This window comes from Pelophylax lessonae (genome assembly GCF_965119305.1).
Source record: "Pelophylax lessonae genome assembly, chromosome: 12".
NCBI classification, from domain to species: Eukaryota; Metazoa; Chordata; class Amphibia; order Anura; family Ranidae; genus Pelophylax; species Pelophylax lessonae.
Window position 1 is genome coordinate 111,932,792 of NC_138779.1, and position 25,532 is coordinate 111,958,323.

At 42.7% G+C, this 25,532-nt stretch overlaps 1 protein-coding gene across 1 annotated transcript in view; it reads right to left on the reverse strand.

The window, feature by feature from the left end:
* LOC309568901 (uncharacterized protein) overlaps positions 1-25,532 on the reverse strand; it is a 59,220-nt gene that overhangs the window by 21,329 nt on the left and 12,359 nt on the right. Inside the window, exons 2-4 of the mRNA XM_082274678.1 lie at positions 22,951-23,047; positions 9,794-10,148; positions 3,515-4,132 (exon numbers count right to left, since the gene is read on the reverse strand). Of these exons, the coding sequence (XP_082130804.1) occupies positions 3,515-4,132; positions 9,794-10,115 (940 nt within the window). The 5' untranslated portion in view covers positions 10,116-10,148; positions 22,951-23,047. The remainder of the gene's footprint in view (positions 1-3,514; positions 4,133-9,793; positions 10,149-22,950; positions 23,048-25,532) is intronic.

Sequence of the window (25,532 nt, forward strand, 5' to 3'; positions counted from 1 at the left end):
GATGTAATTAACATACCAAAACAGGGCAAATAAGAGAAGTTCATTGTTAAGGTGTACATATACTCTAGTTTAAGGACATCTGTTGTTTTATGGTACATTCCTCTAATCCACCACTCCTGAACCAACCTGCACTAACACTCTCTACCCCAACGTTTTACTTACCTTCTGTATCAGAGCCATGCTCTGTGCAATGTTTACTTCTTAAAGTGGAGTTCCACCCTAAATTTATACTTACCTCCATCTTCTCGCTCCGGGTCACCTGAAAAACAAATGGATAATCGCAATTTTTTTTTTTTTTTTTTTTTTTTACTTACCTTGTAGAGAAAATTAACTTACCTTACTTCCTTCTTCCTCCCCTCGGCGGCCACGGCGATTCGTCACTTCCTGGCGTTTGCAATGATTCCTGGGAGCTGAACGTCATCGCTCCCAGGAATCAATGCGCCTGCACCCGCCCCCGACGTCAGTTCCGGTGCGCGCGCGTCATTCCCTTCTAAACAGCTTCTGGGCATGCCCAGAAGCTGTGGAGGGATGACGCGCACGCACCGGAAGTGACGGCGGGGCCGGTGCAGTGCATCGTGGGACCGAAGAAGAAGGGAGAGGACACAGAAGAGGATCGCGCTGGCTTCAAGCTGCCCACACCTGAGATGGCAGCGCTGGAGAATACTTTTTCAAGTTAAGTATTTCTCCTAAAAGGTAAGTGCAACCCGGGACAGATCAGAGGCTAGCCATTGTGAAATGTACTAGCCCTGACTGTCCCGGGGGTATTTTTATTTAAAAAAGTATCCCCTGGGTGGAACTCCGCTTTAAGTAATAATTCCTTTTCGGCATGTCTGCACATAGACTTGTATGGGACCTTCCTGGATGCTGGAGTAGCTTCTTGGGACTGCCCCATACAAGTCTATGAGGGCTCAGTGCCAAGGAAAATGTCTGCCAGGGGAAACATAAACATTTCACGCATTTCATAACAACATGGCCCAGGTACAGAAGAAAATTAGAATCTGGGGTTCTTGCTTATCTTTGTTATTTTTCACTGCAAAGTGACAGTGCATTCTAAAAGCTTGCCTTTGTCAGTACAGCATATTAACCATTCCACATTCTCTGACTATCTCCCCACTGCAGGGGTTCACCACAGATAAGGCAAGTGGTGGCACTTACCAGAGTGGATGACAACACTGCCCTGCTCACATAACACTGTTTGGGTCTGGCACTTGGCCGGTTAAGTTATCACATGCTTCCCCATAACTATAAGCCTTGCTCTGTTAGAGCAATGGGTCTGAAAGATTTGGGAGGTGGTAAGGCAGCAAAGAACGGAGAGTATACCTTACTGGGGATGGTATTTTGTAATCACTTTGGTCTGAATAGGCATGATAAAAGTGTCTTTTCAACACCTGCATGCATGTATGCCAAGCATTAAAGACCTTTAAAGTGTTACTTAACCTAGGAGCCTGCATTCACTATATTTGGTCTCCCACAGTACACAGAACATGAAATGCAATAGTTTTAGTAAATATAAACTGCTAAATACCTTTTCTCAGCAGTAGTTTATAGCGGTCTTGTGACTTCTATCAGTGTCTGGTTAAAGCTTGTAGGAGGAGTTTTCATTCTCCCCTGATTGTCCTATGAGGCTGCAGGACCCCTGACCCTCTGTCTGGACAGTGCTGATTGGTTTTGTGCTGATCACATGCACTCTCCCAAGAAAAAAATCTCTGCAGCAATACACACTTAACTGAGCATGTAAAGAAGAAAACATTCTGGGCTATGGATGATAGAAAAAGGGGCTGCTGCCTCCCTCTGAATATAACCAAAGTTACAGTGCCTTGCGAAAGTATTCGCCCCCTTGAACTTTGCCACATTTCAGGCTTCAAACATAAAGATATAAAACTGTAATTTCTTGTGAAGAATCAACAACAAGTGGGATTTGTTATTTTTTCAAAATTGCCGCTCTTTTTTTGTTTATAGCACAAAAAGTAAAAATCGCACAGGTGATCAAATACCACCAAAAGAAAGCTCTGTTTGTGGGAAAAAAAGGACGTAAATTTCATTGGGGTACAGCGTCGCACAACCGCGCAATTGTCCGTTAAAGTCACGCAGTGCCGAATCGCAAAATAGGGCCTGGTCTTTGAGCAGCCAAATCCTCCGGGGCTTAAGTGGTTAAATGGTATCACACTATCTGGCCCTTCCTTTTTTATCCCCTGTGGGGATTACCCCACTAATTAAAGCGGTAGTATCCCGCTTTTTTTGACTTTTACCTACAAGTAAGCCTATAATAAGGCTTACCTATAGGTACAATTAATATCTCCTAAACCGGCACGGTTTAGGAGATATTTGCAGTGCATGCAGCCGCTCACGAGAGCGGCGCATGCGTTCTGAAGGTCCGGCGGACCTTCAGCTTCCACATGCGAGGGAGTGATGTCATCGCGGCTCCGGCCAATCACAGTGCCGCAGCCGCCGAACCTGGAAGAGATGGCGAGGGATCATGGCAGCGCCCGCAGCGGTGTCCGGGGATCCGTGTCGGGGCTTCGTTCTGAGGTAATACATAATGAGCTAGTATGCGATGCATACTAGCTCATTATGCCTTTGTCTTGCAGGTTTTTTTTTTTTTAGTGTTTTTGGGTTTACAACTGCTTTAAGGACCGTGGTTACCTTGGCAGCAGCCCATTAGAGGACCATTCACCCTGGCTATCGAGTTCCTTATCCCCGTCATACCTCAGCTGATAGAGAGATTCCTCTACCTAAATACCCTGGCGTGATACCCCTGTATGGGGTGATTGAATCTGGTGAATGCATTTGTTACTAGAGGGATCACGAGCAACCCTACCTCACCTGGCTTCTCATTATTTGGGAGCAACACTATCACCTATTCACCACCTGGCTTTTAGATACCTGCATGGACTATTAATATTTATATTTACAGCAATGTTTTGATGATACGTTTATTTATTTAATTGTCATTGTTTACATTAATTATATATCTCGGGCTATACCCCATCACCATTTGCACCGGATCACTTATTATCACATTTGTGATTTATTATCCCCTTTTTTTATATGTATATAGTTATATGTTATAGCACTTGGACACTTTAGATGGTACATCATTCATTTTCTCACTTTATGTGACTTACTGGCACTTTATTTGTGGTACGCACATCCATATATTTATGTTTTATTGCTTATTCTATTACCATAAACCAATGAGTCCCTCTCCCTAGCCAGCGCCACCCTTATACTTTTTACACTAACTGAGCATGTGCGGAGTGCCCCCAATGCTCTTTTCTATCAGCAGATAGATTGGGGACAATGGAAAGGGAGGTTAAGAGAAGACAGGATCAAACAACCTTTTTACACAATGCAAAGGATTAACCCCTTAGGTTCCACAGTGAGTGTAACAAGCATGTTTTACTGCATATACAGACTGATTTTATTATTTAGTAACACTTTAAATCAGTATTGAATATACCCAATATTTGATTAGTAAGAATTATTCTTTTTTTCCAGTATTTTCATTTCTTACCTGTTTTAGAACCAGGATTATGTAAATATGCAGTGCAAGTCTCTGAATTGATGGGATTATTTTTCTGAGATGGACTGGCTATACTGCCTAAATGTTCTTGGTTAGCATTTTTCTTCTTGCTGGAGACATCAGGTTGCGCTGAATGTTTAGCTGATGATGTTGACCTTGAGGTGGAAGAAGGACCAGCATTACAAAGTCCCACTTTTGCTGAAGGCATGTCCTGATCCTCAAATACATTGGATGCGATTATAATGTTTTTTCCTGAGGTATTTTGAAATTTAATGACTGGTATCTCTTTCAACATGCTCAGCATGTCCGTATATCCTAGCTTTTGGCTATGAAGTTCCAAATCAACCTTATGTTGTTCTAGGACGTACTGTCTCAGTTTTGCAGCCCTCAGTCCTGTACGGTGACTTCTCACTTTTTGTGAAATTATGTTAACAATTTTATTTGATGGCATTTGCTTTCTTGTAGGGCATGTGGGTTTGGTGGCCAAATATTCCTGAGATTGAAGAGTGCTTTGTTTTGTAGGAGGCAAAAATTTGTGACATCCTATTTCTGGTACGTTTTGTTTGCATGATGGTTGCTTCTTCGGAAACTCATCAAGTGGAAGATTCCCTGTGTGGAGTATTTGTGTATGGTTAGTTCTGCTAAGTTGAGTATCTACAGACAAGTGTTATTACCATTACCATTCTTTTTCTCAATAAACTACTATAATAGCTTGGTCATGGTCACAAAATAAACCTAAAGCCCAAATATGTTTGTTTTTTGTCTTGGATAAAGAAGGGAATGGTTAAGACCCCTGTTGTTTTGCCATTTGGGGAAAATGCCCTTTACTTCCTGTCCTGTAGACACAACAGGAAGTAAGCAAAAAAACAAAAAAGAGGGTAATCCATTTTCAGACAGTGAATACTGGAACAGGCATTGGAAGGTTTCTCCTCTATTCCTGTTGTGGTAACGAAAATAAGTAAAGGAGGAGAGAGGGTGTTTAGACCAACAACCGTGTCTACAGCTAGATATTGGGTACAGAAATCATATATGTAAGACAAAGATATACAGTATATAAAAAAAAATATAAATTTTATTTAAAACAAGAAAAAATATTTTGTTTAAAAAGATATTTGTTGCAAAATATCCATCTGTACAATACTGACAGCAACAAAGGACAAATTTTAAGACAATCCCCCCAACTGGGATTAACAAACCAAATTGTTGTATACAGTCGTTCAAAAGGGCATGATGATAAAAAGCCTTCCAGAGTTTAGAGTACTGACAATCCTCTACATCAGGGATCCTCAAACTATGGCCCTCCAGCTGTTGTGGAACTACACTTCCCATGAGGCATTGTAAAACTCTTGCATGTACAGACATGACTAGGCACAATGGGAATTGTAGTTCCTGAACAACTGAAGGGCCATAGTTTGAAGACCCCTGCTCTACATGTTTCGCAGAATGCAGCCTGCTTCTTCAGGAGAGAAATCGTTACAGTTACTCTGGAAAAATGTAAGACCATAGTTTAATGATAGAGAAGTAATGATCTGTACATATCACATGACAAATGGTATGTGTACATACAAAGTCACATTATTAGGTTACATTCACAGCTGTACAGTCAATAATAGCTCACCAAAAACACATCCAAGGTCCATGCGGCAGAAAAAACCCCACCAGATGTACAGTTTTCCCCCCAGGGCGGACAAGGGGGAGCTAAGGTATGGCTGGCCTAGTTAGTAAAAAAGGCAAACAAGAGATTCCAAATAATGTCTATATACAACAATAAATCAATAATTAATTATATCTAGGTGAACGTGAAGGTATGCTAACCTTAAATAGTCCCCAGATAATCAATCCAGGTAGAGCGGGAGTGAAGCCACGTGATATTGGGTAGGATCAAACAAATTGAATCATTATCAATGATGAAAAATAGAGGATGATCGATGGTGTGATCCCGCTCTACCTGGAGTGATTATCTGGGGCCTATTTAAGGTTAGCATACCTTCACATTCACCTAGATATAATTCCTTCATTGATTTACTGTTGTATATAGACATTATTTGGAATCTCTCATTTGCCTTTTTTACTAACTAGGCCATCCATACCTTAGTTCCCCCTTGTTTGCCTGGGGGGGGGGGGGGATGTACATCTGGTGGGGGTTTTTCCGCCATATGGACCTTGGATGTGTTTTTGGTGAGCAATTATTGACTGTACAGCTATGAATGTAACCTAATAATGTGACTTTGTATACCATTTGTCATGTGATATGTACAGATCATTACTTGTCTGTATCATTAAACACTGGTCTTACATTTTTCCAGAGTAACTGTAACAATTACCCTCCCGAAGAAGCAGGCTGCATCCTGCGAAACATGTAGAGGATTGTCAGTGCTCTAAACTCTGGAAGGCTTTTTATCATCATGCCCTTTTGAATGACTGTTTACAACACTTCGGTTTGTTAAAGTGGTTGTAAACCCACTTTTTTTACATTTACCTATAGGTAAGCCAATATTAAGGCTTACCTATAGGTGATATAAATATCTCCTAAACATGCACAGTTTAGGAGATATTTACAGTGCCTGCAGCCGATGACGTCATCGGCTCATGCGCTCTGAAGGAAAGGCCACCCGTGCCGTTAATTCAGAGCCCAGTGCCGTGAACGGCAGCTCCCGCGCGCATGCGCGGGAGTGATATAATCGCGCCTCCGGCCAATCAGATGGCCGGAGGATGCGAACAAGGAAGCAGGGCGGCCGGACTGAGCGGGCGGCACTGCAGGGGGCTTCGTTTTAAGGTAAGTATTTCATAATGAGCTAGTATGCAATGCATACTAGCTCATTATGCCTTTGTCTTTACAGTTTTTTTTTTTCTCATTTTTTTTTTAGGGTTTACTTCCTCTTTTAATCCCAGTCAGGGTGATTGTGTTAAATTTGTCCTTTGTTGCTGTCATTAGTATTGTACAGATGGATTTTTTGCAACAAATATCTTTTTAAACAAAATATTTTTTCTTGTGTTAAATAAAATTTATATATTTTTGATATATCTCTTTGTCTTACATATATGGTTTCTTTACCCTGAAAAGTCCCGCCCCAATATCTAGCTGGAGACAGTTGTTGGTCTCAATACCCTCTCTCCTCCTTTACTTCTTTTCATACAATTTATGGGATGTGGGTACCAGTATTATATCTAATTTTTAAGTACACCCCCCTCAATTCCTGTTGTGATAATAATGCAAAATTTGGGATGTTGCATCACTTTCATTCCTAGTTAAAATGGTCACCAGGGAACATAGAAAGAATGAATGAGCAATAAAAAACAGATTCTAACCCCCTTTATCACTACTGTACATACATCTGTCCGTCAGCTATGCAGCAGGCCTTTTCAGATTGAGATCCTTGGTAGGCCATGTTGATAGGGACAAGGGCCTCTTCCCTACAACCCTGGCCGGTGGTTGTGGGGGTCTGCGGGCAGGGGGCTGATGAGAATTTGAAATCTGGAATATCCTGTCCCCCATATGAACAAGTATGGGGTACGTTGTACCCCTACTCATTCATCAAAAAAAAATGTCAAAGAAATAAAAACTCAGAGACAGTGTTTGCCAATTTCTTTCTTAAAAAAAACAATAAAATAACGTCCCTGGTGTAGGTCCAGCATCAATCACAATGAATGCTGCTGCCGACTCAAATTTTAAAACAAACACAGGTCCACAGCCATTGCTGGCTACCGCTGTCTTCCCCCTATGCCACCTGACAGTTCATAAATAACTAAGGGGCAAGGCCACCCAATGACAAAACTGGGTACCCTGCCCCCTTTTGATGTAATTGACCTAGCAGGCAGCGGTCGATCACCTCACAAGGGGTGGCCCCGCCCCTTAGCTGTTTAAAAACTGTAAGACGGCGGAGCGGGCAGACAGCGGGAGCCAGCGACGGGTGCGGACCTGTTTTTTTTTTCAGGTCGGTAGAGCGGCGTTCATCGTGAATGAAACTGGATCTACATTGGGGGACATTGTTTTTGTTCTTTTGAATACAGGAATTGTCAAAACTGTGCATATTTTATTTTTTGACAGTTTTTTTGGTGAATGAGTAGGGGTAAAATTCACAAAGGGGTGAGCAAGAATCTGGGGGCCCTCTTGTTAAAGGGGGCTTCAAGATTTCGATAAGCCTCCTGCCCGCAGACACTCACAAGCACTAGCCAGGGTTGTGGGGAAGAGGCCCTTGTCCCCATCAACATAGGGACAAGGTGCTTTGGGGGGTAGAGCCCCTCCTGCCCCAAAGCTACCCCCCTGTGTTGAGGGTACGTGGACTGGTATGGTTCAGGAGAGGGTTTGCTTGCTCATCCCCCTCTTTCCGGGCCGCCATGCTATATGCTCGGATAAGGGTCTGGTATGGATTTTGGGGGGGCCCTCGCGCCATTTTTTTAAATTTTGATGTGGGGTTCCCCTTAAAATTTATACCAGACCTGAAGGGCCTGATATGGAAAAAGGGTGGGACTCTACGCTGTTTTTTCCTTTTTTTCATTGCCAGAATTTTTTCTTTTTTTTTACATTCAGCCGTCAGCGGGGAGCCACAGCTGATGAGTCATTAGTTGTTAAGCTTGATTTAAAGATGCCGGTGGCTGCCGACTCCGAAAACTCACATTTGAACCGCATCTGGAAATTGCAGCTAAACAGCTGCTTGGAAATTCGCACCGGAAATGCGTGAACCTAGATTAAGCAGCCGCAAGGCCCCTCTAAGCGTGAGGCCTTAGGCGACCGCCTTACTAAAGACCATGTACAAAGTGCAGTAGGCCATGACAACCAATCTCTTTGACATGGCTAATTCAAAATTTTAATCCTGGGTTTCTTTTTTACACTAATTATATATAATGAATGAACCCCAAGAAAAAACTAGCTCAATGTGATTCTTAATGCAATGCTGTACAAAGGACAGGCCGCACGCTGGTGAAGTCACTTCCTTCACAGATCTTTATTTAGTCAAACAGTGCATGTGGAGAAATCCCACTTGAAGACCCAACTATACTCATTATTATTATTATTATTTCTTTTTGTGTCTTTTCGAACAACTCTCCTAGTTTTTTTATTTCCTTTGATCACCATTTTACTTTTCTTCTTGTTGTTCCTCCTTAAAGGGTACCTCCACTTTCGTGGGGAAAAAATAGCAAATAAAGAAAAAACAATATAGCGTATACAATTGCGACACAAATCATATTGTAATTGAATGTTATTAAAAATTACCTTTACTTTTCAATCTGCAGCTGTTGTAATTTTCTGAAAATGCAATGCAATATGGCTACCTGGAGGTGTTCTGTGCACAGAATGTGTACTGACCACACCCCAGAAACATAATTTCCTGCTTGTGTGATTGGCTCACCAATTTTCCCAGAAGTCTGCCTAAAATACAAGTCAGATTTCAGGCATCCCCTGCAACAAAAATGTAATTTTTGGTGAGATACTTCCAATAGAAACACGGCTAAAGGAATGCAGGCCCAGCAGCTTTACTCATTACAGCCCTGCAACTGCCACAGCTGACAGATAATTATGAAACCACTCCCATTAGACCCACTCGGCACAGAAGAACAAACAGGGATTTCTTCAGAATAACAAATGGTAGGAATCTGGAACAAAATTTGTTAAAATCCTTGTAATGTACATAGATCACCCAGAGGGGAATGTTTTTTTCTCAACAAAAGTGAAGTTATGCTTTAACAGATAATAATTTTCTTATTATCTTCTTATCTGCTACACATTTATGTATGGAGTCCTTTTATGTTTATGTAATAGGATTTATGGTTTCCATGGAAAGATTTTAAATTATACAATAGTTTTTCTGTACCATTTAACATGGGAGGAAGATTTGAATAATGTAAAAGTAAGAAACTAGATCTTGTACACAGAGGGGATGAGACAATGAATGGCAGTGACAGCCATGGTGGCTTATGTTTACCAAATGTTTTTTACTGTGTGTGTAAATCACTTTAAATAATCGATGTGGCTAATTGGTCAATGCATTTTAGCACTCTTCCCCTGATCATCGTCAACAACTAAGCCAAGCCAGGACGGGTGAAAGGTATCAGAGGGGCAAGTCTCTAGGAATTCTCGAGATGTACTGTTTGACTATATAAAGATCTTGGAAGGAAGTGACATCAGTGGTGTGCTGCCTCCATTTTTCGTATGCATGGATCAGGAACAGGATCCATTGACCAACACCCCCCACATGGCAGGATAGAATCTGAAGCTTGGGACCAGTAAGATTTCTGCCAATTCTTAATGCAATGCTTATAAAGTCTTACCTGAGTGAGGCCAGCATTTATTTGAAGATGCGAAGGGTTCATTATTCTGGGATGAAATATCTGTGTCTGGAGCTATCACTTTAGGTGGACAACGTGGTCGACATTTTATCAGTTGCTTCCCATTAGCATTCTGTATCTCAATTTCATCTTTCATGTCATCCAGCAAGTCTTTTAATGATTTGTACCCATAGTTTGTCAGCTTAAGCTGGTATCCATGGACCTGATGGAAGAGTCCAGCAAATTCTTCAAAGGATACTCCTTCCTCTTTTTCCATCACTACAACAATAACCTCTGACTTGAAAATTTCATTCATTTCATCCATGGCTCAGCCTAAGAAATTCCCCAAATCAACGCCCTGAAAGTGTAAAGATAAAAAATCTAAAACAATGCAGGAAATATAGGAACAGTCTGTACTGAATTAAAGGCCACTAACTGTGATCAAAGATAACTATTATTGCTTGTACATAAAAAAAAAAAAAAAATTGCATACAGAATTGAAAACCTTTGTAAGTTTAAAACATATTCATGAGAGGAATGAATTAACAAACAGAGCAACATATGAAAAAGCACCTTCAATACAATAAAAAGATTTTTCATTAGAAATCAATGCATAAAATATGATACGTTTGAACAGCCAATCAGATCTTTCTTTGTTTATGCTGTTCAGAGGTGGATTCTAGACATGTGCAGAACGGAAAAACATGTTTCGTTTTGAATAGATTCCTTATGTTACTAATTTTGTTTCGTTGATTTGTTTAGTTTCATTTATTCATTTTCTAAGGAATTCCAAATTTTCATAACATGTGAAGAATAGCTGGTAGTTAACCACTTGCCTACAGTGCAGTTTCACCCCCTTCCTGCCCAGACCGATTTTCAGCTTTCAGCGCTCTCACACTTTGACTGAGAATTACTCAGTCATGCAACACTGTACCCATACAAAAATTGTGTCCTTTTTTTCACACAAATAGAGCTTTCTTTTGATGGTATTTGATCAATACTGGGTTTTTTATTTTTTGTGCTATAAATAAAAAAAGACTGAAAATATCGTGAAAAAACGCATTTTTCTTTGTTTCTGTCATAAAATTTTGCAAATTAGTCATTTTTCTTCACAAATTTTGGCCAAAATTTATACTGCTACTTATCCTTGGTAAAAATAACCTAAGTAAGTGTATATTATTTGGTCTTTGTGAAAGTTATAGAGTCCACAAGCTATGGTGCGAATCATTGAAAATTGATCACACTTGCTCACACCTGATGTACTGAAGGCCTATCTCATTTCTTGAGACACTAAAAAGTCAGGAAAGTACAAATACCCCCCAAATGACCCCTTTTTGGAAAGTAGACATTCCAAGGTATTTAATAAGGGGCATGGATAGTTTTTTGAAGTTGTCATTTTTTCCCACAACTCTTTGCAAAATGAAGATTTTTTTTTTTTTTTTTTTTTTTACAAATTGCCATATTAACAGGTTATTTCTCTCACACAGCACATGTATACTTGCAACTACACCCCAAAACACATTCTACTACTCCTCCTGAGTATGGCGATACCACATGTGTGAGACTTTTTCACAGCCTGGCCACATACAGAGGCCTAACATTCAAGTAGCCCCGTCCGGCATTCTAGGAGCACAAATTACACATATAATTTCCTGACAACCTATCGCACTTTTGAAGGCCCTGGAGCACCAGGACAATGGAAACCCCCATAAAATGACCCCATTTTGGAAAGCAAACAGCCCAACGTATAATTTTTGAGGCATAATGAGTCTTTTGAATATGTCATTTTTTCCCACAAGTTTTTGGAAAATGTGGAAAGAAAATGAAAACACATTTTTTTTTACACAAAGCTGTCCATTTATGCAATATTTCTAACACATAGCATGTACATAGCAAAAATTGCACCCCAAAATACATTCTGCTATTCCTCCTGAGTATGGCGATACCACATGTGTAACACTTTTTCACAGCCTGGCCACATACATAGGCCTAACATCCAAGTAGCGCTTTACACAAAGTTGTCCATTTATCCACTTTAAGACTGAGCCTATTTTTGACACTTGGTGTTTACAAGCTAAAATCATTTTTTTTGCTAGAAAATTACTTGGAACCCCAAAACATTATATATTTTTTTTTAGCAGAGACCCTAGAGAATAAAATGGAGATCGTTGCAATATTTTTTATCACACCATATTTGCGAAGCAGTCTTCCAGATGCGATTTTTTTGAAAAAAATTCACTTTTTTGAACTAAAAAATAAGAAAACAGTAAATATAGCACAATTTTTTTCCATAATGTGAAAGATAATGTTACGCCGAGTAATTAGATACCCAACATGTCATGCTTCAAAATTGCGCATGCTCACAGAATGGCGCCAAACATTGGTACTTAAAAATCCCCATAGGCAACATTTTAAAAATTTCTGCAGGTTACTAGCTTAGAGTTACAGAGGAGCTCTAGGGCTCAAATTATTGCTCTCGCTCTAACGATCGCGGCGATACCTCACATGTATGGTTTGAACACCGTTTACATATGTGGGCGGGACTTGCGTATGCGTTTGCTTCTGCGCGCGAGCTAACGGGGACAGGGCGCTTTAATTTTTTTTTTTTTTGTTCCTATTTATTTTATTTATTATTTTTTTATTTTTACACAGTTTAAAAAAAAAAAAATGTTTTGATCATTTTTATTCCTATTACAAGGAATGTAAACATCCCTTGTAATAGAAATAGGCATGACAGGTCCTCTTTATTGTGAGATCTGGGGTCAAAAAGACCTCACACCTCACAACTACCCTAAAAAAGAAAAGAAAAAAAAATTGTTGAAAAAGAAAAAAAAAAAAGAAAAAAAAAAAGCGGCCCTTTAAACCGGTTGCTAGGCAACGTCTTTTGACGTAGCTCCGGTCCTCCAAGACCATAGAGTTGAGTGAGGGCCATCTTGCCCTCACTCGACTTCCTGTCTCTGAGGATCCGGGACCGGATAGTTTTCCCCGCTGCCGGCGGGTCCGGTAAGCTGGGAAAACGTCTGGGACGCGGCAATAGGGGGGGGGGGCACCTCTTCCCCTGCACCGTAAGGGTAATTCCGCGGCGAATCCGCCACTGGGACCACCCTTATCTGAAAGCCGACCGCCCGCCGTTTCAAAAAATACCGGGGTTATGGGGGCTATCTGCTGCCATAACCCCAGTATTTAGCTTTCAATGGCCGACGCATATAGTCGTTAGGCGGTCAGTAAGTGATTGCATGCATATGGCAAACAGGTGACGATGACTGATGGGGTGACAGGTGACGATGACTGATGGGGTGACAGGTGACGATGACTGATGGGGTGACAGGTGACGATGACTGATGAGGTGACAGGTGACGATGATTGATGAGGTGACAAGTGACGATGATTGATGGGGTGACAGATGACAATCACTGACGGGGTGACATGTGACGATGATTGATGGGGTGACAAGTGACGATCACTGATGGGGTGTCAAGTGACGATGATTGATAGGGTGACAGATGACGGTGACTGATGGGGTGACAGGTGACAATGACTGATGGGGTGACAGGTGACGGTGATTGATGGGGTGACAGGTGACGGGCGATGGTCACTGATGGGTGACAGGTGACGGGCGATGGTGCACGGCGGTACTGATGGCAGTCTCTGATGACCAGTGAATTTTAGGCTACGTTCACATGTGAGCGTAGCGATCGCGGGCAGAATCACTGCGATTCTGCCCGTGATCCAGAAATCATTGCAAATTGCGGGGCGCCTGTGCGTTGCCCGTGATTTGCAATAGCACCCCAAATGCTGTGCGATGTTGCTGCGATTTCCGCCTGCCGAATCAAGGTAACATCACACAAACAACGCATGACGCCCCAAAGAAGCTCTTGTACCTTTTTTGGGCGTCATGCGATGTTTGCGCGATGTTACCGCGATTCGGCAGGCGGAAATGGTGGCAACATCGCACAGCGTTTGGGGTGCTATTGCAAAAAACGGGCAACGCACAGGCGTCCCGCAATTTGCAATGATTTCCGGATTGCGGGCAGAATCGCGGTGATTCTACCCGCGATCGCTGCGCTCACATGTGAACGTTATGGGTGTCAATTTCTGGGCACTGATGAGGTGACTGTTGGGTGACAGGTGACATTGGGGGGGGCTGAGGACTGTGTGGGGGGACCTTTATTACTGTGATTTTACTTTTGCAGGTACACAGAGCAGTAACTCACTGTTTCTAGTTCTTCTCCCCTCATACTGGAAACTGTATGAGGAGAGAAGAGCTAGTAACACTGAGTTACTGCTCTTTGTTTACATTTTCTGATCGGCTGTGAATGGATTCACAGCCGATCACATAGTAAACAGTCACTATCAGTGACTGTTTACTACTGCCGGTGACAGCTGTGTTCCTACGGAACACAGTGCCACCGACATGACCGCGCTGCGCGCTCCCGATCACGCATGCGCGGTCATCTCCCGGCCGCCTCCATTGTGATCGGCTGTGTCATTGGAACACAGCCGATCACGTGGGAAACAGCCACGCCCAGTGGCTGTTTCCCCCCTGCCGGTGACGGGGGGTGTCCCGGGGACACCCCGACACCGGCAGTGCACGGCGGCGCGCCCGCGATCGCGCGCCTGCCGTGCATTTCCTGGGTCACGTCATATGACGTCCGCCCAGGATAATAGCCGCACCGTCCCGCCGTCATATGACGGCGGGCGGGCGGTAAGTGGTTAAGGAGCGGGACAGGAAGCCAGCTGCTGCAATGCAATGAAAAATGCCGAAAAAAATAGCGTGAGGTTCCCCCCCCAAATCCATACCAGGCCCTTCAGCACTAGTATGGATTTTAAGGGGAGGGCTGCAACAACATTTTTTTTTTTTTAAAAAGTGGAGTCCCCTCAAAATCCATATCAGACCCTTATCTGAAAATGCAGCTTGGCAAGTCAGGAAAGTGGGGGGACGGCCGAACGCCCCTCCCCTGAACCATACCAGGCCACATGCCCTCAACATCAGAGAGGTGCCTTGAGGCAGGAGGAGCTTTGCCCCCCCCCCCTCGAAGCACCTTGTCCCCATGTTGATGATGACAAGGGCTTCTTCCCCACAACCCTGGCCGGTGGTTGTGGGGGTCTGTGGGTGGGAGGCTTATCGGAATCTGGAAGTTTCCTTTAACAAGAGGGCCACAGATCCCACTCCCCCATGTGAATGAGTATGGGGTGCATTGTACCCCTACTCATTCACCAAAAAAGTGTAAAAAGTAAAAAAAAAACACAACACAAGTTTTTGAAAATTCCTTTATTAAAAATTTAAAAAAAAATGTCCCCTGGTGTAGATCCAGCATCAATTACAATGCCCGTTACCACCACTGACCCAAAAAAAGAGCAACAAAAAGAATAATCCCCAAAGCCGATGAAGGCTCCTGCCATCTCTGCTGACTGACAGTGTTTAAATAGCTAAGGGTCTGTGACGCCATCTGGTGGCTCCACCCTCTCATGACATCATCAACCTAGCATGCCCCCCCTGCCCCAAAGCGCCCCCCCCCCCCATGATGAGGGCATGTGGCCTGGTTTGGTTCGCGGGAGAGCATTCGCTTGCCCCCCCCCCTTCTTTCCTGAATTCTTGAATAAGAATCTGGAATGGATTGGGGGGGGACCCCACGCTGTTTTTTTCCTGCATTTTTCTTTGCTGGCATTCTTTTGTTTACATTTATCTGTCTGCAAGGAAGCCCTCTAATAGCTGATAAGTCATTGGTTGCTAAGGACGTGGCAGGTGGCTTCCTGGCCTTCTCATTAACAACCATCTATTCTTCACACAGAATTTGTATTGGTTGACTATTTTTCTAATTCAAGTCATCCTGAAAATTTGGAATTCGCTAGAAAACGAATATGCGAAAAGAATATACATCCAAATCTCTGAATAACCAAAAATTCATCCTAATTTATATTCAGACCAAAACAAATTGCACATGTCTAATGGATTCTATAGTATACCACACTTTCACTGCACTTCAGTCCCAAGTACATATTTCCCCCTTCTATCTTGTCTACTGGTTGCCCCTATACATTTCTATTCTTTTCCTTCTCAGTTTGTCTGCTGAGTTGTCCTCAAAAAACATACTCACTCGATAAATCCAGCATTGTCCTGCTGTGATCTGCCAATCTGTAGCTGCATGCTGGGTCTAACAAGGCTATCTTCCCCTGTGGTGAATCTGATGCCTCCTTGGATATGTGACTAGACAAGTGCTATTCGTTTTGGTCCGAATGTAAATTTGTACACATTTTTGGTTGTTTGAAAGTATCTGAATCTTCAAATTAAATAGTAACTAATTTCATTGAAATTAGTTTCCTTTATTCGTTTTCTAGCGAATTCCAAATTTTCAGAATGATTCGAATTCGGATCGGTCTAAAAATAATCGACCGATTCAAATTCTGTGTGAAGAATAGCTGGTTGCTAAGGAGCGGGTTTGGGAAGCTGGCTGCCGTGTCCTTAGCAACCGATGACTCATCAGCTGTCAGGGGGCTTGTCCGCTGAGAGCTGAAATGTAAAGAAAAGAATGCCGGCAATAGAAAATTCAGAAAAAAAACAGCGTGGGGTCCCCCTCCCCAATCCTTACAAGGCCCTTCAGATCTGGTATGGATTCTGAGGGGAACCCCACACCAAATTTAAAAAAAAAACGTGTGGGGTTTCCCCAAAATCCATACCCTCATCCGAGCATGCAGCCCAGCAGGCCAGGAAAGGGGCAAAAAAGTGTAAAAAGTTAATAAAGACAGTACACAAGTTTTTTAACAAATGCTTTATAAAAAATTAAAAACAATATCCCTCAGTGTAGATCCATCATCGATCACGTCGCCCACCGCACTGCCGGACCCGAAAAAAGGAAAAAAAACACCTCCAGCCTTGTCAGTCTCCCTGCCGACCACCTGCTCCTCCGTCTGACATTTCCTAAATAGCTAAGGGGCAGAGTCACCCGATGATGTCAGCTGGCGAACCTCCCTCCTTTTGACCTCATTGACTCAGCATGCCCCAATTGGTGACATTACAAGAGGAGGGGGTCACCCACTGACGTCATTGGATGATTCCACCCCTTAACTATTTAAGAAATGTCAGACAGAGGAGCAGGCAGTCGGCAGAGATCCTTCGACGAGGCCGGAGGTTTTTTTTTCTTTTTTTCAGGTCCCGCGGTGCGGCGGGCAATATGATTGATGATGGATCTACACTGAGGGACATTGTTTTTGATTTTTTAATAAAAGAATTGTCAAAAACTAGTGTACTGTCTTTATTCACTTTTTACAATTTTTTGGTAATGGTGAATACTCATTTACATGATGGGGGGCTTCCAGATTCCGATAAGCCCCCACACAAGCAGACCCCCACAACCACAGCCCAGGGTTGTGGGGAAGAGGCCCTTGTCTCCATCAACATGGGGACAAGGTGCTTTGGGGAGGAGGGGCAGAGCCCCCCTGCCACAAAGCATCTCCCTATGTTAAGGGCATGTGGCCTGGTATGGTTGGGGGGGGGGGCACTGCATGCTCGGATAAGGGTCTGGTATGGACTTTGGGGGGGACCCCACACTGTCTTTTTTCTGACTTTTCTATTGCCGGCATTCTTTTGTTTACATTTCTCTTGTTTACTGCTCTCAGCAGGGAAGCCATCAGTTGTCAAGGATGCGGCGGCCGGCTTCCCAACTCGCTCCTTAACAACTAGCTATTCTTCACAAAGAATTCGAATCAGTCGATCATTTTTCGAACGTTACAAATTCAAATCGCTCCAAAAATTTGGAATTAATTAGAAAAATAAGTAATTAAAGAAAAATAAGAAATTAAAATAAATTAAATGAAACAAAATGGAACTAAATGAATTCTGAAACGAATCAACGAAACAAAATTGGTAACATAACTAATCTATCTGAAATTAAACACATTTTTCATTCTGCACATATCTATATGTGACATGCATATCTTTGTAAGCTACAGGAACATAGGAGATGTCATTCCCCTGTATTGCTGTTCTGGGAACAACACAAAATTTGGTATTTTCTTTTACTTTCACTTTTGATGATAACAGTAAACAGCACAAACAGAGAGGGTCTCCATAATGGGGACAGAGGTAGAAATAAAAACAGGTGTTCCAGTCCATCTCCCATCTGTCCAAATCTAAAAAAAAAAAGGTTTTACTTTTATTTATACTTTAATAATAGGTTCTACTTCTTCGTGCTAGTCTTTAGCTCCAGTGTAATGCTTCTACTTCCTGAATTTCTTTCTCTCCCCCTTTCTCTGTTCCCCTTTCACCCTCGCATGTTTACTTCCCTCACCCTCCTTCCTCCTACCCTCTCCCCTACTCTCTCACTCCCTCCCCTTCCTTCCCATACATTGCTCGGGGTTCTCTATTTTACACCCAGTGGCGGCACTGCCTCCGCTGACCATGACTGCGGCGCCCATGTTCAGAGATGTCTGTGCCGGATCCCCTGCTTTCATGATGTGGATCCCCTATTCCTTGACACAGAAAGTTCCCTCTAAGGGGTGTCGGGACTAGGGGAGCCACTCTGTTATTTTGTGTATAGCCTTCCCGTTCCGGTTCTCACCATTTAGATGGTCGCCCTACCCTGCGGACCCCTCAGCTTGGCTCACGTTCACGTGATATTCCCGTATACCCTCTGTCAACCGCACCATTATGTTCTGTACTCCATCTGGGTTTATCTGTTTATCTGTGATCTCTTGCTGTTCCGTACGTTTCCTCTGTTGTTTACATATGTATAACCATTGTACTTGGTTCACTACCAAGGGCTCCATTATCTGCCCTTACTGTTTCTTTGCACTATGTATGTTCTTTACTTCAATAAAATGTTTTGACAAAAAAAAAAAAAAAAATAATAGGTTCTACAACTAGTCTATACTTACTTTTCCAATGCTTCAGTACTGTCCCGAAAAAATTCCAAGGTGACTCACAGAGTCGAACCTTGCTTAGAGCAATGTACGAATGGCAGCGAATGGCTGATTTGACACAGAACACTGCATGAAGGCAGTATGGGGTGGTGTCACATATCTCCCCCCTCCCCCCAGATTCAAGTGAAATTGTTGCTACAGCTTGCTTTAATGTCTTCTGGACCGGAAGGTTTTACCGCCTTAATGACCAGGCCATTTTTTTGCTTTCTGCCACTGCGTAACTTTAACGGACAATTGCGCTGTCGTGCAACTCTGTACCCCAATAAAATTGGTGTCCTTTTTTTCCACAAATAGAATATTCTTTTGGTGGTATTTGATCACCTGTGCGATTTTTATTTTTTGCGCTATAAACAAAAAAAGAGCGACAATTCTGAAAAAATAAAACTATATTTTTCACTTTCTGCTATATAACATTCCCAATAAAAAAAATGTAAAAATCAAATTTTTTTCATAATTTTAGGCCAATATGTATTCTGCTACATATTTTTGGTAAAAAAAAATCCTAAAAAGCGTATTTTAATTGGTTTGCGCAAAAGTTATCGCGTCTACAAACTAAGGGAAAGATTTTTGTTATTTTTATTTATTTAATTTTTTACTAGTAATGGTGGCGATCAGCGATTTTTAGCGGGACTGCGACATTGTGGCAGACAGATCAGACCCCTAACTGACATTTTTGGGGGTACCAGTGACATTACTACAGTAATCAGTGCTAAAAAAATGCACTGTTACTATAATAATGACACTTGCAGGGAAGGGGTTAATTCAGGGGCGATCAAAGGGTTAAGTGTGAGCCTAGCAGGTGTTTTTTTTTTCTTTTTTTAACTGTGAGGTGGCGGGCTTGTGGAATCAACACAGAGACCTGTGATCCTAAACAGGAGGATCACAGGCGCTCTGTGCTGATTTCTGAGAGAACAATGGTCTACTGTGTTTACAACAGTAGACCGCTGTTCTCTCTCCACGGGATGAGATGATCCCAAGTGCCGGTGTAACGTTAGAAAACCATACCCCTCGAGAAATCCATACCCTCGTCACTTCCTGTCAGGAACAGCTGAGCAGCGTAGCAGTGCGCATGCTCACAGCCCCGAATACGTCATTGAACAGCTGAGGAGCTGACTAGTGCGCATGCACGGAGGGTATGGATTTTTCACGGCAGTGTGTGTGTAACGTTACACCGCATCAGCTGTTGCGGCATTTACATTAAAGGTTTCATTAAAACAGCTCGGCTGCAATATGAGTCATCTCTGCTCCTATCCCTGTCACTTCCCTGATCTCGGCTATCAAATGTAAAAGCGGCGGCGGGTGTATGAAATCTAAATGACGGAGATCTCGGCTCCGTGATTTATATTTTCATACACTCGCCGCCGCTTTTATATTTAGAAGCCGAGGTCAGGGAAGTGACAGGGATAGGAGCGGAGATGATTCATGTTGCAGCCGAGCTGTTTTAATGTAACCACCGCAATAGTTGAGGCGGTGTAACATTACACACACTGCCGTGAAAAATCCATACCCTCCGAGCATGTGCACTAGTAAGCTCCTCAGCTGTTCAATGACGTAGGTGCTGACGTACGTGCACCGTGATGAGGGCATGGATTTTTTACGGGTATGGTTTTTTCACGGAACACCGGAGGCAATCGTGGCCACCGGCCCCCGTGAGCCAGCTTTCCCGCTGGCTAATGGGGGTGCGCACCTCCAGGATTGCTCCTGCGGATCACTGTACAGGTACGGCGATTCGCACAGCCGAACCAGCCTGTTGCAGTATATCTGCGGCGGGTGGTCGGCAAGTGACTAAAGTGGAACTAAAGTCCTGATTTTAAAAACTGTGAGCAGGCATGTTTTTATTGCAGAAGGGCAATGCATTAAAATAAACCTACCTATCTGCTCGAAGTGTTCTTTGGAATGTGCCATTTAAGGCAAATCTAAACCCAAAAACAAAACTTTAATATGTTGCCAGGCCTCAGATGAGATAGCTGCATTTGTTTTTTTTTTTTCAGATCTTTATTCCTGGCTATATGATCACTCACACCATTGTATGCGTTTCAAAAGCCATGATTTTCACACTAGGCTGCTTTGCAGATTTGGATTGCAAACACATCTTGCTGTCTTTATTTCCATAACATGGAGGGGGGGGGGGGGGAGTAGTAGTTTACAGAAGACAGATTGAAAGGAAGATAACATGCTTTTAGTGAGTGTTAAACATCAAAGATTACTTTTTTTCCCTTTAAAATAACAAACATATTATACTTACCTGCTCTGTGCAATGGCTTTGCACAGGGCAGCCCAATCCTCTTCTTCTGGGGGTCCCCCGCCAGTGCTCCTGATTTTTGGTCTTTGACGAGTGCTGCTTCCTATTGGAGCTCTTGTGTGGGCCCACTCCCGAGCTGCCTTTTCTGCGTCCATTGACACAGACAGCTCCACCTGCAATCAGTCTGTGCAGTGAGGAGAGACAGAGTTGGGAGAGCAGCTGCTCTAATGCATATCGCTGGATCGGGATCAGGCTCAGGTAAGTATAAGGGGGGGTGATGGGGACATGTGCAGCACAGAAGATTTTTTACCTTATTGCATAGTTCACAGAGCACTGAGACCTGAGCAATCAGTGGTCTTTGATCGCTCTGTTCTCAGTCTTAGTTAGAGCCCGCTGGGGACAGATGCAGCATCGGACTGATGCTGCATTCACATAGGTAAGTATGATTCTTAACCACTTAAGCCCCGGAGGATTTGGCTGCTAAAGGACCAGGGGTTTTTTTGCGATTTTCTACTGCGTGACTTTAACGGACAATTGCGCGGTCGTGCGACGATGTACCTAAACAAATTTGACGTCCTTTTTTTCCCACAAACAGAGCTTTCTTTTGGTGGTATTTGATCACCTGTGCGATTTTTTGATCACGCGCTATAAACAAAAAAAGAGCGTAAATTTTGCAAAAATAACAATATTTTTCACATTTTTTTATATGAAATTCCCCCCAAAAAAAAAGTAAAAATCAAAATTTTTTAACATTTTTCGGCCAATTTGTTTTATGCTACCTATGTTTGGTAAAAAAAATTGCAAAAAGCGTATTTTGATTGGTTTGCGCAAAAGTTATCGCGTTTACTAACAAAGGGAAAGATTTTTGTCATTTTTGGTGTTTTTTTTTTAACGCGTAATGGCGGCGATCTGCGATTTTTTTTTCGGTACTGCGACATTGCGGCGGACAGATCGGACCCTTGACTGACATTTTTGACACTTTTGGGGGTACCAGTGACATTACTGCAGTAATCAGTGCTATACATATGCACTGTTACTGCAAAAATGACACTGGCAGGGAAGGGGTTAACTTTATTGGACAGGGAGGGGTTAAGTGTGTCCTAGGGGCGTGATTCTAACTGTGTAGGGACATTCCTATTGGTGTAAAAGCAAAGATCAACCGTTCTACATAGTAGAACGGACAGATCTTCACTTTTACACAGGGAGAACTGACAGGCAGCTTGTTTACACAAGCTGCTCTGTCTTTCTCCCTTCACAGGAGCGATCGCAGTGTGACTGGCGGACATCGAGTCCGCCGGTCACACGCACTGACTTGTCTGTGAACGAGCCGCGGCGGGCGCGCGCCTCGGCGGGTGCGCGCCCGCCCGCGATAGGCTCGCAAGTCAGTGACAGGCGAGTGACGTACCGATACGTCACTCTGCCTGGCCGGGGCTGACCGCCGCAGTATATAGTCGTGCGGCGGTCGGCAACCGGTTAAACAAAATCAAAAATCTGTCATAAACCTGGAAGAAAGTGAAAAAAATTACCCCACAGGAGGACTTAAAAGCCTTAGACAGCCCATACATTATGCCGTATTTTTTTCTTTCTTTTAACCAGCAGGTTGAACAAAACAAAATGCTTTTATTCTCCCATCCACACATTTGATGGCTGGCACAGGCTCTCATCAAGAGTGCCCGACTATGTCTGCCCTTTCCGACCAGTTGTTTTATTCAGAAACCTTACTACAGATGGCATGGCATGATCTGGCCCTCTTGATGAAAGCATGTGACAGCTGCTTAACTGTATAAACCCCTGGCACCCTGAAAAACTGGATGATTGACTGCAGGCACTGTTAGAGCTTAAATTTTCCACCTGGCTCCTTTGATTTTTCAAACAAAGGCTGAGAGGCAGAGGGTAAGACGGCAACCCATGAAGCCAAATTTGTCCAGTTCACGAGGAACTGGTCAAAATACAGTAAGGCAATATAGAGTGCAAAAGACAATATGAAACATGCACCTACCAAATTCAAGAAAGCTCAAATCCACTTCACTCACTGGGATTGCCAGTATTTCAACTTGAACATAGGACGCAAGGGTTGATGCATTATCTGTTCATATCTTAGGGAAGAAAATGAAGAAACTCACATTAAATATTAGCAAGCATGCATACAATTAAAACACAGATTTTGCACATGACAGTTTCCTTATTTGGCATGGTAAGGGAAGTGAAAGAAGAAGACACCATGACCTCAAGAAGATTAAGACATGCCTAATGGTGACACCATCCAGTTTTAGGTGCACTTGAAATAAAAACTTGCTACCAAAATAATTTATTAGGCTCTTTACATGAGTGAAATGTGTTAGAGGGCAATTTACTGTGTTTTTAAAATAACACTTTACATTATTATCAATGGCAGAACATGAAAAAAGCACTGAGAATGCACTAAAAACACAGTCTGGGGAATTAATAAAGGGAGTTATAGACATCCTTAAGAATTCTGTCTGGGCGCAGTTGGTGCTTGTTCCCGAAGTCATGTACCTGCCAGAGCCAAATACGTGAATCTGTCCATGTCAGCACTGAGGGAGGAGTGTCTATACAGAAACCTCTTCCTAACAGATTCCTCCACTCACAGCGATCAATGTGGATGAAGAAATCTCTGCCAGAAAGTGTGTGGTACGCCCACCATTAGACCTCCCAGTATCCACCCACTTCTAATAATGGGGATACATGCAATGTTCTTTTTTTTCCTTCAGCCCATGGGCTGAAGGAAAAAAAAGAACATGGCAGATTCCTCCATTCACATCAATCGATGTGGATGAAAAAATCTCTGCCAAAAAAAGAGTTAAAAAATATATGGCGAAGCATAGGAGGCATCCGCCCCATCCCCTATGCTTCGCCATATATGCTCTTTTTTTTTTAACTGCGGTGGTAAAATCACCTCCTACAGCACTGCAATCATTGATTTACATATATGCTGAGAGCAAACACTGTTGCTGTCAGAATAAACAAATCAGTGCTGCAGCTGATGGACGTACCTGCAAAGCAAACAATGGTTAACAATAAAACACAGTAAAAATAAAACATTAAAATATAATAGTATACAGTGCAGTAAACAGTAGAATGGTGGTATCTGCAAAGAAAACGAGGGTTAACAATGAAAAACACAGCAACAATAAAACATTACAGTATAGCAGTATATTATAAAGTACAGTAAAACAGTAAGAACAGAAAATGAACTCAATAAAATGACAACTATTTTTGGCTTCTTTTTTTTTCTTTGCACTTTTTTTGTAACTGTAAAAAAACTTTAAATGTTCCAGGTTAGGGTCTCTCAAAATGCGATAGCCATCTAACATCTTTCGAGACCCTGTGTGAAAGTGTGGCCTAGACTGTGCGTGCTGTACCCTATACTAATACTCCACTAGTGTGTGGTAGCAATGGAAACAGTCCCTCATGCAGAGACCAGATTGGCCAGGACAGGAGGGACAAAAATAGGTTTCATGCCTATATCCATGTTTTCTACAGGCACATCTTCTTTGGGGTGCTCTTTGGGTAGGGGTACCAGGGAGGCCATCCGGAAAATGCCTCTCATTCAGTTAGCTCACTTTATCTGTATTGTGAGTTTGGATACAGAAGGGCTGTAATAGTCTCTTCCTGAAATTTTAGGAAGGATCCACTGTTTCCTGATGCTAAACGCAGGTGCTGGCAGGTGTCGGGGCTAACGCTGTGTTTTGGGAACACTATACGAAACTATTGGGGATGCTAATATACTGTAGTTCTGATCTGATCAAAGATATTGATCCGTTCAGACACTATACTAGTGATAGAAGTGTTTAGTGTGTGTATATGTGTGTCACTGGCAATCAAAGGGTTAAAATCGTATTACTAAATATGCAGTGGGCAATCTGATGCTGTCCTGGATTGACACTAACTAACGTTAACGCTAACTGATGTCACCTATGACACTAATACAGTAATCAGAAAAAAGATCTGTACACTATAATAGAGACTGTAGGGGAGATTTAATAAGACTGGAGCATGCAAAACCTTGTAAAGCTCTACAGGGTAACCAATCAGCTGCCAGGTTTTATTGTCAAAGCTTAATTGAACAAGCTGAGGTTAGGAGCTGATTGGCTACCATAGACAGTTGAACCAGATTCGGAGTGCTACAGTTTTAGTAAATCTCCCCCACTGTGACAGGGCAATGAAGGGTTTAACTGGGGGTGATCAGGGGGTTAAAACTTTATTAGGGAATATATGGTACCCTAAACCTATCTGGGACTGCCGGTAACTATCACTAACTGCCTCTTACACTAACTTGCGTCACAAGTGACACTAATACAGTGATCAATAAATTATCTGTATACTGTATATAGTGATACTGTGACAGGGAGTAAAAAGGTAAACTGGGGGATGATCAGGGGGTGACAAATGTGCCTATGTGTACTGGTGTCAGTTTAGTGCTTGTGTACTCACTGTCTGATGTTCTCTACTCTTACGCTGGAACCGAAAAGGGCTCCAGGAGAGAAGATTGCATAATTTCCTGTGCCTGTGTTTACATTACACAGGTACAGGATGTTCTGCAAGTGGTCAGAACCGATC